Here is a 20,088-nt window from a genome sequence, read left to right on the forward strand (position 1 = left end):
TGTAGGTGATGAAGGCAAGGGCGGTAGAGAGAGAAATCATAGTGGTGGTGGGAGGATAATAAAAGGGAAAGAAAGTTCCCCGATGGAATGAACTATAAAATATATACAGAGATACATATATATCTATTATCAGTATAGATACAGATATATATGCATATGCAGTATGCATGTATATAAGTAAAATATACAGATAACTTTTACAAGAATACATGAATGCACATTTTTTGCACACATAATTGTGAACAATCACTTTGATTATTCATATAGGTGTGTTTTTTAAAAAACCATCATTTACTTTTTCTTTACTTTTTTTTTTTTGCAAAGAGTTGTGCTGCCAAGCAACTTGAGGTAAAGGCATTAAAAGGGTTAGACTACAAGAAAGTGAAAACAAAATGATCGCGATACTTCCTACAGGAGACCGCACAAAAAAGCAGTTGGCTGGTTTCATATTGCATAATGGTGCTGTGTTCCGTGATGAAGTAAACAATCTTCCTTGTATCAACATAAAGATCATACCCTGGCCCCCACACAGTGTTGGTTTCTGTATGGCTGGAGGCATCCCCACTCAGCTGACTCCACTGGAAACATAAGTTGTATGTTGATTCATCTTCCAGTTCTTCCTCTCAGAGAATATTCTTAGACTTTTTAAGCAAAGTACATTGTGCGTAAGGTATCTTGGTGAATCTGTACAGCCTTGGCAAGAGCTTGTGGATCTCTTCCATTGCTCTGTCCTGAAACGTGACTTCCTTCAGCACTGTAAGAGAAGTGGCAGTGAACACAAAACCAAACCCTATTCTGATGTAATAATTCTGAAAAATATTATTTGTAGAAAATTTTTAAAAAATTAAAAAACAAATAGAGGCCAGTATAATGAAATCCTACATGTCCATCATCCAGTTTCAATAATTATTAACTCAAGGCCAATTCTGTTTTACATCTCTCACCTCTCCAGGACTATTTAGAAGTAAATCCAAGACATCCTATAATTTTGTCTATATATATCACTTTTATTACCAATAACCTCTCCCTTGAATTAATCTGGTAAAGCAACAAAATCACTACATCACACTATTACTAATAAGCCCAGACTGCACATTTTAATAGGAACCCTCATCTTTGGGCAGTCAGTTCTATCATAGCTTTTCATTTGGATCACTGACTCTTCTAACAGCCTGTGGAACTTTAATTCTAAATGGCAGTACTTTATGGCAAAGACAGAGGCACCTACTTACATGTAAACACTTGAAGAAATTTCCCACGAAAATCCTAACACACAGAGCATACTTGGATTTGGGTGAGAATCCGTACTTGTTATGCTTTTATATTACCTGTCATGTTCTTTGTCCACAAGATGATATCTGGCTCTAAATGCTACCAGGTGAGCATAATACGCTGGTGCAGGTATAGAAACTGATCGTGTGCAGCGCACGTAAGTGTGGCAGAGCTGGTAAGTTAGCAGTTGAAGTTCATCTGCAGTAAAGCAGTTATCATCCCATAAAACATGATAGTGTGAAGGACGGCTGGTACCCTATAGAAGGCAACGGAATATTCTGCTGATTTCTAAACTTTTAAATAAATATTCACCACAGACTAAGTTAAGTGAAAAAACAAGCTTTGTACATTAGCAAAATATATCCTAATTTAATAATCAATAAAAAAACATTTAGTTGATTTTGGGTATATATCCCAAAGAAGTAAAAACAGGGACTCGAACAGATATTTGCACACCTAGGTTCAAAGCAGCATTATTCACAATAGCCAGAAGGTGGACACAATCCAAGTATCCACTGATGGATGAATGTATAATAAAAGGTGGTGTGTGTGTGTATATATATATATATATATATATATATATATATATATATATATATATATATATAACACGGAATACTATTCAGTCTTAAAAAGGAAGAAAAATCTGCCACATACTACAACATGGATGAACCTTGATGATGTTATGCTAAGTGAAATAAACCAATCACAGAAGGACAAATATTGTACAATTCGCTTCCATGAGGTACCTGAAGTGGTCGAGTTCATAGAGACAGAAAGTAGAATGGTGATCACCATGGGTTGGGGGGATGTGGGAATGGGGAGTTAGTGTTTAGAGTACAGAGTATCAGGGAAGAGGAAAAAGTTCCATAGATAGAAGGTGGTATGACTGCAGAATAATGTGAATTACTTAATGTCACAGAACTGTGTATTTAAAAATGGTTAAAATGGTACATTGTATGTTATATGTTTTTTACCATAATAAAAAAAAAGAACATTAGTTGAGCTCCTATGTATTAGTCACTATGCTAAGGACTGTGAATTCAAAGAAAAACAAAGTAAACAATGTCAAAACAATGGAAACGTAATTCAGTAGAGGAGTAGAGGAAATAGAACATCTGTAATTATAAAACAACTAATAAATGGCTATGGTACTACTGGCACTTAGTCCTATATGAGAATACCAAAGGAAGTAATTGTGAGGGTGAGCCCTGGGGGTTCTTCACCAAGAGGGGAATGAGTGAGATTTAGCCATTATGGGATGGGTAGGGTGAAGGAGACACTGGAGAGAATGGACAGCCTTAACAAAAGCACGGGGGCATAAAATTTCAGGGCACATTTGGGGAATAGCTAATAGACTAGGATGAACAGAATATGGGGCATGAGGGGAAAAAGATGAAATTGAAATGAACATTTGGAATCAGTCTGAATGGCATGCTTAGGAATTTGAACTTTCACCTGTAGGCAGCAGGGAAAGCACTGCACAGCTTTTTTTTAACAGGAGAGGTTTTGGGTGTGATAAGATTGGGGGTTTTATAAAAGTACCATCAGCAGTAATATGGAGGATGGGTTAGAAACCATGATGAAGCAGAAAATAGAAAATCTGAACAGACCTATTACTAGTGATTGAATCAGTAATCAAAAGCCTCCCAACAAATAAAAGTCGAGGACCAGACAGCTTTACTGGTGAATTTTACCAAACATTCAAAGAAGAATTAATACCAATCCTTCTCAAACTTCCAAAAAATAGAAGAGGAGGGAACTCTTCCAAACTCATTTTACAAGGCTAGCATTACCTTGATACCAAAACCAGACAAGGATGCCTCAAGAAAAGAATTACAGGCTGATATCCCTAATGAGCATAGATGCAAAAATCCTCGACAAAATATTAGCAAACCAACTTCAACAATACATTAAAAGGATCATAAACCATGATTAAGGGGGATTTATTCTAGGATGTGAGGATGGGTCAACATCTGCAAATCAATCAATGTGATACACCACATTAACAAAATGAAGGATAAAAATCATATGATCATCTCAATAGAGGCAGAAAAAGCATTTGAGTATTTATAATAAAGACTGTCAACAATGCGGGTACAGAGGGAACGTATTTCAACATAATAAAGGCCATATATGACAAGCCCACAGCTAACATCATACTCAATCAGTCTCTAAGATCAGGAACAAGACAAAGATGCCCACTCTCACCACTTTTATTTAACATAGTTATTGAAAGTCCTAGCCAGTGAAATTAGCCAAGAAAAAGAAATAAAATATTATACAGATCTTCCTTGACTTACGATGGGGGTTATGTTCCAATAAACCCATTTTACGTTGAAGATATCCTAAGTCAAAATGCATTTAATATACCTAACCTACCGAACCTCATAGCTTAGCCTAGCCTAACTCAAACGTGTTCAGAACACTTATGTTAGCCAATAGTTGGGCAAAATCATCTAACACAAAGCTTATTTTACAATAAAGTGTTAAATACCTCATGTAATTTATTGAATACTGCACTGAAAGTGAAAAACAGAATGGCTATATGGGTACAGAATGGTTCTAAGTATATCAGTTTTTTACCCTTGTGATCATGTGACTGCTTGGCAGCTGTGGCTTGCTGCTGCTGCCCAGCATCATGAGAGTATTGTACTGTATATCACTAGCTGGGGAAAAGATCAAAATTCAAAATTTGAAGTACAGCTTCTAATGAATGCATATCACTTTTGCACCACTGTAAAGTCAAAAAACAGTCAAACTATCATATGTTGGGCACTGTATATTATAAAGCTACACTAATTAAACAGTATGGTAAAAACAGGCACATAGATAGATCAGTGGATCAGAATAGAGCCCAGAAATAAACCATGCATATATGATCAATTAATTTATGACAAAGGAGGCAAGAACTTACAATGGGGAGAGGACAGTCTCTTCAATAAATGGGGCTGGGAAAACTGGACAGCCACATGCAAAGAATGAAAATGGAGTACTATCTTATACCATACACTATACACTAAAATTAACTCAAAATGGTTTAAAGACTTAAATGTAAAACCTGAAACCATAAAACTCCTGGAAGAAAACATAGGCAATAAGCTCCTTGACATAGGTCTTGGTGATGATTTTTTCTGATCTGACACCAAAAGCAAAAGCAACAAAACCAAAAATAAACAAGTAGGACTACACCAAATTAAAAAGCTTCTGCACAGCAAAGGAAGCCATCAGGAAAACAAAAAGGCAACATACTAAATGGGAGAAAATATTTGCAAATCATGTATCTGATAAGGGGTTAATATCCAAAATATATAAAGAACTCATACAATTCATAGCAGAAGAAAAAAATCCAGTTGAAAAACGGGCAGATCTGAATAGATATTTTTCCAAAGAAGACATACAGATGGTCAACAGGCACATGAAAAAAAGGTTAACATCATTAATCATCAGGGAAATGCAAATCAAAATCACAACGTGATATCACCTCATACCTGTTGGAATGGCTATTATCTGAAAGATTAGAAATGACAAGTGCTGGTGATGACAGAAAAGCGAACTTTTTTTGGGGGTGGCGGGGCACATGGTGGGGCATGCGGGATCTTAGTTCCAGGGATTGAATTTGTGCCCCCTGCGTGGAAACGTGGAAGTCCTAAGCACTGGACTGCCAGGGAATTCCCTGGGAACTTTTTTTAAAAAAAATTTATTGTATTGAAGTATAGTTAATTTACAATGTCGTGTTAGTTTCTGGTGTACAGCAAAGTGATTCAGTTATACATATATATACATTCTTTTTTATATTATTTTCCATTATGGTTTATCACAGGATACTAAATATAGCTCCCTGTGCTATACAGTAGGGCCTTGTTGTTTATCCATTCCATATATAATAGTTTTCATCTACTAGTCCCAAACTCCCAATCCATCACCCCTGCCACCCCCAGCAACCACAAGTCTGTTTTCTATGTCTGTGAGTCTGTTCCTGTTTTGTAGATAAGTTCATTTGTGTCATATTTTAGATTCCACATTAAGTGATACCATATGGTATTTGTCTTTCTCTTTCTGACTTACTTGACTTAGTAGGATAATCTCTAGGTTCATCCATGTTGCTGCAAATAACATTATTTCATTCTTTTTTATGGCTGAGTAGTATTCCATTGTAATATATACCACATCTTCTTTATCCATTCATCTGTTGATGGACATTTAGGTTGTATCCATGTCCTGGCTATTGTAAATAGTGCTGCAATGAACACTTGAGTGCATGTATCTTCTTTTTTTTAAAAAAATATTTATTGGGCTTCCCTGGTGGCGCAGTGGTTGACAGTCCGCCTGCCAATGCAGGGGACACGGGTTCGTGCCCTGGTCCGGGAAGATCCCACATGCCGCAGAGCGGCTAGGCCCGTGAGCCATGGAGCCTGCGCTCCGCAACGGGAGAGACCACAGCAGTGAGAGGCCCGTGTACTGCAAAAATTTTTTTTAAAATTATTTATTTAATTTATTTATTTTCTCTATTTTTTTGGCTGTGTCGGGTCTTAGTTGAAGCATGCAGGATCTTTTGTTGCAGCGCGCAGGTTTTCTCTCTCTAGTTGTGGCACACGGGCTTCTCTCTAGTTGTGGTATGCTGGTTTTTCTTTCTCTAGTTGTGGCACACAGGCTCCAGAGTGCATGGGCTCTGTAGTTTGTGGCATGCAGGCTCTCTCACTGAGGTGTGAGAGCTCAATAGTTGTGGCGCACAGGCTTAGTTGCCCTGCAGCATGTGGGATCTTAGTTCCCCGACCAGGGATCGAACCCATGTCCCCTGCATTGGAAAGCAGATTCTTTACCACTGTACCACCAGGGAAGTCCCACATGTACCTTTTTTTTTTTTTTTTTTTAACTAAATTCCCTTACTTCCTTTCCTTCTTTTTAAAAAAATTTATCTGTATACCTATCTATCTATCTATCTATCTATCTCTCTGTCTGTCTGTCTGTCTGTCTATCTATCTTTGGCTGCTTTGGGTCTTTGTTGCTGTGTGTGGGCTTTCTTTAGTTGTGGTGAGCAGGGGCTACTCTTTGTTGCGGTGCACGTGCTTCTCGTGGTGGCTTCTCTTGTGGAGCACGGGCTCTAGGCACGCGGGCTTCAGTAGTTGTGGCTCACAGGCTCTAGAGTGCAGGCTCAGTAGTTATGGCACACGGGCCTAGTTGCTCTGTGGCATGTGGGATCTTCCCAGACCAGGGCTCGAATCTGTGTTCCCTGCATTGGCACATGGATTCTTAACCATTGCACCACCAGGGAAGCCCCCCGCATGTATCTTTTGTATTTATAGTTTTCTCTGGGTATATGCCCAAGAGTGGGACTGCAGGATCATATGGCAACTCTATTTTCATTATTATTTTTAAAAATTAATTAATTAATTAATTAAGTAATTAATTAATTATGGCTGCATTGGGTCTTCATTGCTGCATGCAAGCTTTCTCTAGATGTGGTGAGCAGGGCTACTCTTCGTTGTGGTGTGAGGGCTTCTCATTGCGGTAGTATCTCTTGCTGTGGAGCGTGGGCTCTAGGCGTGCGGGCTTCAGTAGTTGTGGCACGTGGGCTCAGTAGTTGTGGCTCGCAGGCTCTAGAATGCAGGCTTGGTAGTTGTGGTGCACAGGCTTAGTTGCTCCGCGGAATGTGGGATCTCCCGGACCAGGGCTAGAACCCATGTCCCCTGCATTGGCAGGCAGATTCTTAACCACTGCGCCACCAGGGAAGTCTTGGCAACTCTATTTTTAGTTTTTTGAGTAACCTCCATACTGTTTTCCATAGTGGCTGCACCAGTCTACTTTCCCACCAACAATGCGTAAGAGTTCTCTTTTGAACCCTCCTACACCGCTGGTGAGAATGTAAATTGGTGCAGCCACTATGGAAAACAGTATGGAGGTTCCTCAAAAAATTAAAAACAGAAATACCATATGATCTAGCAGTTCCACTTATGGGTATTTATCTGAAGAAAACAAAAACACTAATTCAAAAAGTATGCACCATTATGTTCATTGCAGCAATATTTGCAACAGCTAAGATATGGAAACAACCTAAGTGTCCATCGATGGATAAATAGATAAAGAAATTGTGATATATATATATGGACATTATGCTAAGTAAAATAAGTCAGACAGAGAAAGACAAATGCCATATATCTGGAATCAAAATGAATGAATGAAAAATAATTTAAAAAGCATGGTCAAAGATACAGAGAACAGATTGGTGGTGCCAGAGGCAGGGGTGGGAGAAATGGGTGAACTGTTTTTGTTTTTACTTTTTAAATAAACACCACCACCACCACCACCACCATGGAAAAAGAAAAAAGAAAAAAGAGAAAACAGGAAGAGACTAAAAGCAAGGGGAGCAATTAGGAGGCTGCTGCACTAGTGCTGGTATGAGATGATGAATGTATGAAGTATGAAAATGGCAGTGGTAAAGGAGAAAAGAGACAGGTTAGCTCGTACATTAGCAAATATTTGTTTATCACTTTTCAGACACTGTGCAAGATTTTGGGTATAAAGTTCAAATTACTACCAAATCCTACCTCCCCCAAATTTGTATGTTTATAATGCATGTATAATATATTGTACATTCACACATTCAGTATTTACTGAACACACACTATATGCCATGTCCTGTATCACGTTCTGGGCACACAGTAATGAATAAGACACACATTCCAGTGATGAGACAGATAGCACATAAATAAAACCATCAGAAACTGGGCTATCAAGAGAATTAAAATGTAGGGTAGCATGGAAGACTGACTATGTCTGTGGCTACACTAGATTCCATGGTTAGAGAAGGCCTGTCTCTCTGAGAAAGAGACATGGAAGTGAGCTCTGTATGATAAGAAGGGCTTGTAAGATCAGGGGAAACAGCATGTCAGGTGCAGGGAAGACATAGGGCTAAAGTCATAACTATTTACAATTCATTCAGTTCTCTCCCATCACCATTCTAGTCCCAACCACCAATATCTTTTGCTTGGACTATGTTAACAGACTCCTAACTGACATTCTCAATATCACTCTTACTCCCCAGTACAAACAATACTTAAATAAGAATGAATTAAAAAACAAAACAAAACACACACCTAATTATGTTAGTGTCTAGTTTAAAGTCTTTTAATAGCTTCCCAATGCACTTAGACTAAATCCAAGTCCTTATCTTTGCTCAACAAGGCCCACAGGGTCTAGCCTAGGCTACCTCTCTAACTTACTCTCATACTGCAGCAGCAGCCTCCATTTGATTTCTTCAGTGGACAAATTTTTTTCCACCAAAAGGGCCTGTATATGCGCCTCTTCCTCATTCTTGGCTTGGTTAACTCCTACTCATTCCTCAAGATCTTATCTTAAATGTCATTTCTCAGGGAAGATTTTTGTGATCTCCCAATCTAATCTAAATCAGTTCTGCACTGAAGTCTCTCTTCCTATCTTTACTTTCTTTTTACTGCACCTAACCCAATTTATAAGTATGTATTTGTGAGACGACTTACTTAATAAATCTCCCTCAATAAACTAAAAGAGGAAAGGATTGTGTTATTCGTTCACTCCACATACCTAGTATCAACACCTATCTTCTAAGAGGTACACAATAAATATCTGTTGATTGAATAACCTCTGCCTTTTGGGACCTTATAGACTAGTGGAAAGGGGAGAGAAACAAGTTTGATTACAATGCTGTGTAATAAGTGCAACAAAAAGGTATGCGTAGGGTGCTCAAGCAGTGCAGAGAGGGGCACTTGTCTTGGGGAAGGATACAAGACTACTGGGAAGAGCTGATGTCTGAGATGAGTCTTAAAGGATGAGCAGGAGTAAGTTAGGGAAGAAATACTTAAGGTAAGGAAGCAGCATGGACAGGATACTTATGAGAATTACCTAAAAGTAGTTTAGAATGGCTGCAGCTGTGATGTTTGTGTATGTAAAAGAGAGGAGACAGTCATACACAGAGGAAGAGAAAAGGAGAGGGTAGGAGTAGGAGGGAAGGATAGGAGGGAAGAATGGGAGAAAAGAGCGAGAGACAGAGAGACTGAGGGTTTAGCAGCAGTGAAGGGAGCAGGATAGTGGATATAAGGACTTGAGTCTATAGGTTGTCCTAGGAATATGAGACTTCACCTTCAATGAATGTGAAGCACTAAGTAGATGAATGATAGGATCTTAGTTTTTTTTTTTTTTTAAATAAATTTATTTATGGTTGGGTCTTCGTTGCTGCACCGTGGGCTTTCTCTAGTTGCGGTGAGCGGGGGCTACTCTTCATTGCAGTGCGCAGGCTTCTCAGTGTGGTGGCTTCTCTTGTTGCGGAGCACAGACTCTAGGTGCACAGGCTTCAGTAGTTGTGGCTCGTGAGCTCTAGAACGCAGACTCAGTAGTTGTGGCGCATGGGCTTAGTTGCTCCACGGCATGTGGGATCTTCCTGGGCCAGGGCTTGAACCCGTGTCCCCTGCATTGGCAGGCAGATTCTTAACCACTGTGCCACCAGGGAAGTCTGGATCTTAGCTGTTTTAATTAATCTAATGAGAACAGACTAAATGAGGGCACCCAGGATAGGAAAATAATAATGAGAACTTGAACTAAGCAGGGAAGGTGAGGATAAGAGATAGGGGCTTCCCTGGTGGCACAGTGGTTAAGAATCCGCTTGCCAATGCAGGGGGCATGGGTTCGAGCCCTGGTCCTGGAAGATCCCACATGCCACGGAGCAACTAAGCCTGTGTGCCACAACTACTGAGGCTGCGCACTAGAGCCCGTGAGCCACAACTACTGAGCCCGCGCACCTAGAGCCCATGCTGCACAACAAGAGAAGCCACGGCAATGAGAAGCCCGTGCACTGCAACAAAGAGTAGCCCCCGCTCGCCGCAAGTAGAGCAAGCCCACGCACAGCAACGAAGACCCAACACAGCCAAAAAATAAAAAAAAGAATAAGAGATAGGTCTTAGACTAAGAAGATAGATTCTGTAGAGTTCAGGGATTCAATTAGATATACGTGGCAGGTGAGAGGGTACAATCAAAAATAACTTCAAGATCTGGATATCAGGAGAAAAGTTGTATCTGTAAAAAGAGATTTCAAAGTCATAAATATTACTTGAACTTAAATTTTGTTTTTTTGGCTGTGCTGCACAGCCTGCAGGATCTTAGTTCCCTGACCAGGGACTGAACCCAGGCCCATGGCAGTAAAAGAGCTGAGTCCTAACCACTGGACCGCCAGGGAATTCCCTGAACTTAACATTTTAAAAGGTGGGTGGGGGCTTCCCTGGTGGCGCAGTGGTTGAGAGTCCACCTGCCGATGCAGGGGACACGGGTTTGTGCCCCGGTCCGGGAGGATCCCACGTGCCGCGGAGCGACTGGGCCCGCGAGCCATGGCCGCTGAGCCTGCCAGCGTGTCCGGAGCCTGTGCTCCGCAACAGGAGAGGCCACAACGGTGAGAGGCCCGCATACCGCCCAAAAAAAAAAAAAAAAAAAAAGGTGAGTGGAAGAAGAACAAAACCTAGAAAAAACAGAAGGGTAAGATGACAGGTAGGATAAAATGTGTAGTGGAGGCCAAATGGTAGACGGTTTTGATGAGCGCATGATTATAACAGAGTCAGAAGTTACAGAGATGAAGGAACAATAACGGTGGGGCAGAAGGCAGTTTGCTCTAAGTTGAAGAGGAAATAAGTGTAGTCTTTTTTGTTCTTAATGTAAACCTTTTATAGAAGTAAATATATATAGAGAAAAATTCATGTACCATACATGTAGACTGATGCATTTTTCACAGAGAATACACCCATGAAACCAGCACCCAAATCAAGAAACTAAACGTTAACTGCAACCACAAAGCCCCTTTGTGCCCTCTCAGGGTCACTACCCTACCTGCCACCCTGCTCCCTGTAACCTGACTTTTAACATCATAGATTAGTTTTGCTTGTTTTTGAAGTTTATAATGTATGTACCCTTTGGGTCTAGCTTCTTTGATTTGACATTGTGAAATTCATACATACTGTTGTATCATTCTTACTGCTGTATAAATCACATTTGTATAGTTATTTATCCAATCTGCTGATCATAGGCATTTGAACTGTTTGTACTGATAGTTTTTGTATTGACCATTATGACCAGTGCTACTATGAATATTAACATATACTATCTTTTGGTGAACATAGATATGCATTTCTGTTGGCTATCTTGGAGTGGAAATCCTGGTCATAGAGCATATATATATTTAAGTTTAGTAGATAATGCCAGCCAATTTTAAAAAATGCTCACATTAATTTACACCCCTACCGGGAGAGTATGAGTTCCAGTTGCTCTATATCCTTAATACTGTTTGTCTTTTAAAATTTCAGCCATTTTGGTGAGTGTGTTTAGGCTATCCTTTTAACAACAGTATGGTGACAAATGGTAGAAAGACAGTACCTTAAAGGAGAACAGCAGGAGCAAGAAACTGTATTTTAGGACGGGGATAACTATAAGCTAAGGGAATAGAATCAGAAGCTTAAAGGAGACTGAAGATATACAAAAGAGGGTAACTGGTGAACTAATGCCAACTTAATGCAGGCAAGAGCGAATGAGAACAGTTCTATAGGTTGACCCTTTTTCCTGTGGGAAAGGAGGGAAGAAAGTAGGCATGACTGACAATGTAATTTCTTAGTGAGAAAAAAGGAAGGGGTCATGTGCTGAGTATTGGGGCAACAGACCAAGTTAGGAACCCAAAGAAAATGGTAGAGAGAGCTAATTAAAGTGGAGTCAAAGGAATGTTAAATCACAGTGAAGGACATCTTCGAAGTTTTGGAGATTCATATTAGGAAGTTATAATTTAGCACGCTGCCCACTCCTCAACAGGTACATTTATGTCTTCAGAAGAATTTCCTTTGGTGGGTCAGAGGGGTCACATGCTGCACCTGGTTATTGTGTTTCTAACAGTATGGTAAGTAGGATTTTTTTCCCTGCTGTCCTAGAATTTCAACTAAGGTCCAAAGCAGGGGACTAAAGGTGCTAAGCATCTTACATTCTAAAGAGCTACCAACCTTTGGAGTCAGCTACCCTCCCTCAAGGGCTCACCGAGAGGAGACAGTTCAGGACAGGTCTTACCATCAAATCCCGGGCTCTGGCCTCTTCTCACCTTACCCCTATCCTCTCAATATAGGAAGAGATTGAGAGTTTGGTGAAAATACAGAATTTCAGTTGTGAGGAAAGGCACTCTCTCTCCCCTAAAGACACGTAAGGGGCACTCCAAGAGAATCAGTTGTAAAGATGAGAGCCTGTTAGAAAGGGAGAGACTATCCCATCTCATTCCCCAACTGGACTCCTGAGCTCAGAATCCATAGGCCCACTCTCCCAACTCCATACAGCTAGAGCGATGAGAGCTCTTGGAAGCAGTTCTGGGAGTCTAAAAAAATGAAGTTGAGTAGAGAAGGAGGGGCCATGGAGCCATGCAATGCGATACCTAACCTAAAGAAGGGGCTGGGGTCTATACCACAGATGGGGCTAAAGAAGGACACTGCTGCCCTTTGAGGGTTCTCAGCCCCATGGAGGCTAAGGGATTAGAAAGAATCAGAATGGACTAGAGAAAGGCTTGTGTCATCTCCCCACTACTGACATTCTGGCAGTCAGCAGTACCAGATGAGTTAGAGTCCTAGAAGGAGGAGGGGAAGGAGGTATCTCAGAGGCAGGCCATGGTCCCCTCCCCTACTCAAAACACTGGGACCAAAGCTCTAGAGCCTGTCTTGGGCAGGTGGAGGGAAGAAGGGAAAAGCCAAGCTTTAATTTTATTTGTAAATTTAAGTTTTAATAATGAGTGGGAATTTTATCTCAAAATAAAATGGGGAGGGACTTCCCTAGTGGCTCAGTGGATAAGAATCCACCTGCCAATGCAGGGGACACAGGTTCGAGCCCTGGTCCAGGAAGATCCCACATGCCGCGGAGCAACTAAGCCCGTGTGCCACAACTGCTGAGCCTGCACTCTAGAGCCCACAAGGCCTAGAGTCCGAGCTCCACAACGGGAGAAGCCACAGCAATGAGAAGCCTGCGCACTGCAACGAAGAGTAGCCCCCACTCACCAAAACTAGAGAAAGCCCACGTGCAGCAACGAAGACCCAATGCAGCCAAAAATAAATAAATTAAAAAAAAATAAAAAATAAAAAATAAAATGGGGAGGGGAGGAAATGGGACTAAGCTGTAAACACCAATATGACCAACATAAATGTCAAGAAGTTACAGAATTTGGGGCTTCCCTGGTGGCTCAGTGGTTGGGAGTCCGTCTGCCGATGCAGGGGACGCGGGTTCGTGCCCCGGTCCGGGAAGATCCCACATGCCGCGGAGCGGCTAGGCCCGTGAGCCATGGCCGCTGGGCCTGCGCGTCCGGAGCCTGTGCTCTGCAGCGGGAGAGGCCACAACAGTGAGAGGCCCAAGTACCGCAAAAAAAAAAAAAAAAAAAAAAGAAGTTACAGAATTTGGCCAAAATGTTGTTAAAGGATCTGTTGTTCACTGGTAAAGTTAAAAGTAGTGACACAAAAAAATTATCTCATACTGGTTAGGAATCGATTTTAATTTTAGCTGTTAAAAAATAAGACTCCTCCTTTTGATCTCAGAGAAGTTAGAAAAGTCTAATAAAGCTGGGAAGACATGTAAAGAACGGTCTTTGGGGACTTCCCTGGTTGCACAGTGGTTAAGAATCTGCCTGTCAATGCAGGGGACATGGGTTCGATCCCCGGTCTGGGAAGATCCCACATGCCATGGAGCAACTAAGCCTGTGTGCCACAACTACTGAGTCTGTGCTCTAGAGCCCGTGTGCCCCAACTACTGAAGCCCGTGCGCCCTAGAGCCTGTGTGCCACAACTACTGAGTCTGTGCTCTAGAGCCCGTGTGCCCCAACTACTGAAGCCCGTGCGCCCTAGAGCCTGTGTGCCACAACTACTGAGCCCATGCGCTGCAACTACTGAAGCTTGTGCACTCTAGGGCCCATGTGCTGCAACCACTGAGCTTGCATGCTGCAGCTACTGAAGCCCGCACGCCTAGAGGCTGTGCTCTGCAACAAGAGAAGCCATGGCAATGAGAAGCCTGCACACTGCAAGGAAGAGTAGCCCCCACTCACTGCAACTAGAGAAAGCCCAGAAAGTCCCTGTGAAACATTCCTGGTTATTTGCTGACTAGAGCAAAGTTTCAATTTGGTGTCCCCCCAAAATATTGGTCCCTAAAGTTTCTGGTTAAATACATTGGAGAAATATTCCTGTCTTGAAAATTCATAACCATTTGCATATCAATGGTATCCAAAAGTTCTAGAGTCAAAAAACAATCTGTTTGACCAGCATTTCTAAAATTTACGTGAATAGAGAATTTTTTTCCCCCTCCATTATATTTATTAAAAAGTCATAGCAGTAGGGTTCCTTGGGATACATGGAGAGAAACTTAAGGTTAAAATATGTACTCGAATGATAATAGATTTTATCTCAGAAGGTATTTTTAACTTTAACTTTGTTTTGCTGACTGTTACCACCCACCATGAAAATGTACCACATTGATTGTAAACAGGAGCAGTTATAAGAACATATATAAATGAGTAGGACAATAATTTTAAAGCCCTAAGAGTGAAACTGGGGTTAGTGTATGTGGGACATATAAAGCTTTAAGATTCAGATATACAGTTAGGCACATCTTCCTGAAATTTCTATTTTAATCAATGGCAAGTAAACTAAAATAGTTTTGGGCTACATCCTCTCAGATATCCTGCGAATGCGGATTCACTCTCTGCTGCTGGAAGGTTTGAGAAGAACTGAATTACAGCTTATGTTTTCCTAAGTATAGCTAACAAATTAGCAAAAAGATTTTCTGAAAATAGGAAAAGACTTAGAATTATTTAACTGAAACTTAAAGCTGTAATTCTACAACTAAACTCTTTCACATGCTCAATATCTGCCAGTAAACGTCAAAGTTTTCTATGAAGTATTATTATCAAAAAGAATATATCAAAGGAACAATCAGGTATTTTAGATTTTTTTGAAGTTCTACATTAAATTAAGGATATAGTTTAGGGAGATGCCTTCTATTAAAACACTTATATTCTGGTACTTTCGTAGAAATACGAATTTCCCTCTCAAGGTGAAAAAGGGGATATGATTTAGTTACTGAAAGTTTCATCTAATTTCATGTGGAAACAATCTGACGTGCAGAGAAGAATATTTCTTTCTCTCTTTTCTGAGATTTAAAAAATATGCCTAAGAACAGAAGTTCCTGAATAAAAACATTTCACCCAAAGTATAGGCTTACCTGTATTCCAGCATGGCTACAGAGGTAAAAATCAAACTCATATGGGTGTGTAATGTCTGTATCAACTGTTGTTCCAGCTGGGATATTGCCACTTCTTCCGACCTAGATTTGTTTGGTCAAAGTTTAAACAAACAAGACAAAGATAAAGAACGTGCCTGAAAGCACTTTTAAAAAGATATAAATGCATAGGCTGATCCCATGTTTCACTACTTTCGGCTTGAAATATTACTTAAGCAGGCATTAAGAGCAGACCTTATTCTAGTCCTAGTTCCTATTCTTAAATGTTGCTGAAAGTGAAAGCTGATAACAAAAAGTTATTAGTTTCTACTGATGCTTAGCTGGTAGTTGATTGCAAAACTTAAAAAAATTTTTTAAAAAAAGTTACTTTAAATGCTCCAATTTATGACATCTGTGCAGAGCAGGTACTCTTGAATGTGCAGTTTTATGAAAATTAGCATTTTTCTCAGAGAACCCTATATTTTTAGAGGGAAAGAATGCTGACCACAGCATCAACTAGAGTCACCATTTGTTAACCATTTATATGCCAGGTACTTTACATACGTTATTTCTAATCCTCATAATCCTGCAAGTTAGGTATTATTCCCATTTGTCTGGGGGGAATCTACAGCTCAGGAATACAAAATAACTTGCCCAATAGCATACAATAAAGGGAAGAACTGAGAATCAAACATGGAAATGACTGCAAAGGCCCTATTTCTTTTATTTTATATTAGCAGTTTCAACATCTTGTAAGAAAACAGACACCATGATTTTCTCTGAGTAATACATGATGTAGGTGAAAAAGTTCGAAACTCCTGATAATGAAAGTCTCCTAATAAAACACTTTAAATGCATATATATACTTACCTCTACCTCCTTATCCCTAACATATTTAAAATCATTAATTGTAAATTGAGGTTTACAAGGCTAACAAATCAGAGACTCTTTTACTGACTCAGACATTATTTCTGCTGTATGAGGGACTGTTACCAGGTGGTGGCTGGAGTTATATCTGTGTGGACCAACCAGCTAGCTTCACCAAATCACAAAATAAAGAAAACAGTTCATAAACTACAAAATTGTGCCTATTCTTAACACACAAATCTCCTAATTAATATATATTTAAAAGTTTTATTCTCTTTAGAGAGGCGGCAGAATGCCTGGGTTCATATCAGAGCTCCACCAGTTTCTAGTCAGGAAATCTAGGGCACAGCATTTTCCTCTCTGTGCCTATTTCCTCATTTATAATTATCTCTCATCTATTATGATTAGTAGATTTAGGGCAAAGATGAAAGAGAAGCAAACAAATGAAGGAAAGGCACAATTAAACATCAGTTGCAAGAAATAATTAAATCTAACTTAGGTTTTCCTGATCTAACTTTTGAAGAAAGCTTTGGTTTTCTAGGTACAGAAATGTAATTTGGGGCACAGGCCTTTAACAACATGGAGGCCAAAATAAAACTATCATTACTGCTATTAGAGATGTGGTATAGGACAGTGATTAAGAGTACTCTGGAGCCAGATTGCCTATTTTGAGTCCTAGCTCTACCAATTTAACCTCCATGTGCCACAGTTTCCTACTGTGAAAAATGGGGATAATAAGTACCTCATAGTGTTGTTTGTGAGGGTTAAATGAGTTAAATTTATAAAAAATATCCAGAACAGTGCCTGCCATTATGCCCTCTTTTTCTCTATCACTACCACCATTACCACCACTCTACAACTAGGTAACCTCCACTGAGTGCTTAGCATGTGCCTAAGCACTGTTCTAAGTACATTACACATTTTAATTTAAAAAGAAATCCTTTCAAAAACCCAAATAAGGCAAATATTAATATTATCCAAATCTTGCTCAGAAAGAAACCGGCACAGAGATATTAAGTTACTTGCCCAAAACTACACAATGAGTGTAATCAAAGACCAAATATGTACCAAAGACACACTCCTTTCTTTTTCAGTCTTTTCTATTGATCCCCTTTCCCAAGGGGACACTGACCCTTGTACTCCTCAGATTTCTCTGCTCTAAGGTTTACAGGATGTGGGCAGAGCACTGAAAATGAAAGTTAGTTTGTATGAATTTTCACTAATCACTCTTGAGTGTCCCTAGCTTGTAAAATTAATTTTTACAAGATATTTAAAAAATAGAACATACCTTTTTTCTTCTGAACATTTAAGGAAAATATGAATAAAAAGAACAATTTTAAAACTATGAGTTTCTTCATAACAACAAAAAAGTATAATGGGATTTTGAACATCTGGAGTGTTACTAGAAATTCTAGAAAGTTAAAAATTAACTTATTTTGATGCTCCTATCCTCATAATCAATCTGCTTTGCTGTAACCTACTACTATATATCAGAAACTCTGCTGTTGGCAGAGAGCCTTTGTTAAGTGCTCTATGAACTATGTTAGATAACCTTGGCTTATAACAGTATTACAATAAATGTAAGATTACCCTTTCAGTCCTATCAGCACAAAATAATCGAGTGTGATGCCTCTTCTGAACTACAATGTAAGTTATTCCAGGTTGATAGTCTTTCTCCAAACTGATGCAGGCTTCTCGAATTGCTAGTAGTTCATAATATAATACCTAGAGAAGATGAAATGGAAAGTTTTGATCAAGTCAGTTGTTCTCCTATACATACTTCAAAGTAAGACAATGATTTAGACTTAGAATTTCTTAAACTCATCACCTCACAGCTAATTATACTTCTCTATTCCATTGTAACTATTATCAGAGCATGGTCTTAGTGATCAAGGCTTACATATCCAGTAAATATTTTAAAAGGGAAAATCTAAGGTAGTATCAAAATTTGACTTTAGGAACCCTCAATTAAGCCTCCTAACTTCAGAACTAGACACCATATTATAAACACATTATCTGATTTAACCACAGTATGATGAGAATCCCAGGCAACCAACCTGCCTAAACTGCCCCTCTGAAACACCATCCCGATAAAAGATGATACGAGTAGGTTTGAACCGAGTTGACTTATAAAACTGAATGAGAAGTTCTCGGACCATGGAGGCAAGGTCCTGGATGATCTCCTGTCGGGGTCTCTGAACTCTTACTGTAGCACAGTATCTGCTTGGGTGGGCATCCATACTACCTACAACCTAGGTTGAAAAAAGTAAAGAAAACATAGAAATTAAGGTATTCAAAACTATATGAATATGAATTTTACCACAAAAAAGTTGAAAAATAAAGGAAAAGGATTTCATTTAAATTTGTATTTTATTATAACCTTAACTATTTATCACAGTTCATTTTGAAAGTAATAAAAACAGATAATTCCAGTGAAGAACAGAATAAAAGACCCAGTCTAGGGTCAAAAACTATTTTCCCATAAGTAGGCTGTACTTTATATTTAACAATTTGGTTCTAATTTACAGATGTTGCTGGTAAACCTAAACATTAGTAAGGATAGAAAGACAGAGATGTACATAGAGGAAGGAGATAAATAAAAAAGAAGGTCCATTCAAACTCCTGATTTCTCTTTATAGCTCTTACAGTTTAGCAAACTACCCCAGAAGCCATATTCAAGATGACTTTGGCATTACCTTAAGAACTCTTATGTTTCATAAATTTTAAATCTTGGTTTTGAGAGTAGCTATCTTAATTTTTTCTCTGTGTGTCTTAATATTGTTATGTGTTTGGAGCAGAGGGAACTCTGAAGCATGAACTTATAAGTTCTCCTTGACTGTAGTCACTCATAGGTCTACTGAAGCATAATCACTGGAACCAGAATATTTAGAAGTGTTCACACATCACTGATCAGAGCCTGGGCCAAGAACCAGCTGGTTATTCTACCTCCAGCTTCTCTTTCTTCCAGGGTAGTATCTATAACAAAGTCATGCTTCAAAAATGGACCTCTGCACCTCCATGTTCACTGCAGCATTATTTACACAGCCAAGACATGGAAACAACCTAAGTGTCCATTGATGGATGAATGAATAAAGAAGATGTGGCATATACATACAATAGAATATCATTTGGCCATAAAAAAGAATGAAATCTTGCCATTTGTGACAACATGGATGGACCCTGAGGGCATTATGTTAAATGAAATAAGTCAGACAAAGACAAATACCATATGATGCCACTTCTATGTGGAATCTAAAAACAAAAAACAAACAAAAAATCCCAACTGAGTTCATAGATATAGAGAACAGACTGGTGGTTGCCAGAGGGGTGGGGTATGGGTGAAATGGCTCAAAAGGTACAAACTTCCAGATGTAAAATAAATAAGCCATGGGGATGTAATGTACAGTATGGTGACTATAGTTAATACTGTATGGCATATCTGAAAATTGCTAAGAGAGTAAATCTTGAAAGTTCTCAGCACTTGCAATTCAGGGGACACCAGTTTGATCCCTGGTCAGGGAACTAAGATCCCAACATGCCTTGGGGCAACTAAGCCTGGGTGCCACAACTAGAGAGCCCTCACACTGCAACTACAGAGCCCACGCACTCTGGAGCCCACATGCCACCAGGAAAGATCCTGTGCACCACAACTAAGACCCGGAGCAGCCAAAAAAAAAAAAAAAAAAAAAAAAAAACATCTCACAGAAAAAA

General features: G+C 39.5%; 1 protein-coding gene across 2 annotated transcripts in view; it reads right to left on the reverse strand.

The window, feature by feature from the left end:
• Nucleotides 1-281: 281 nt before the first annotated feature.
• LOC103079391 (argonaute RISC catalytic component 3) overlaps nucleotides 282-20,088 on the reverse strand; it is a 125,624-nt gene continuing 105,817 nt past the window's right edge. The window contains exons 15-19 of one of the 2 annotated variants that reach the window (XM_007453827.1): nucleotides 18,435-18,629; nucleotides 17,968-18,102; nucleotides 15,514-15,615; nucleotides 1,329-1,528; nucleotides 282-754 (exon numbers count right to left, since the gene is read on the reverse strand). In XM_007453827.1, coding sequence (XP_007453889.1) covers nucleotides 646-754; nucleotides 1,329-1,528; nucleotides 15,514-15,615; nucleotides 17,968-18,102; nucleotides 18,435-18,629 — 741 coding nt within the window. In that variant the 3' untranslated portion in view covers nucleotides 282-645. The remainder of the gene's footprint in view (nucleotides 755-1,328; nucleotides 1,529-15,513; nucleotides 15,616-17,967; nucleotides 18,103-18,434; nucleotides 18,630-20,088) is intronic. The other variant, XM_007453828.1, reaches the window with a different exon arrangement.

The sequence above is a fragment of the Lipotes vexillifer genome, unplaced genomic scaffold, assembly GCF_000442215.2.
Source record: "Lipotes vexillifer unplaced genomic scaffold, Lipotes_vexillifer_v1.1 scaffold213, whole genome shotgun sequence".
Taxonomy (NCBI): Eukaryota; Metazoa; Chordata; class Mammalia; order Artiodactyla; family Lipotidae; genus Lipotes; species Lipotes vexillifer.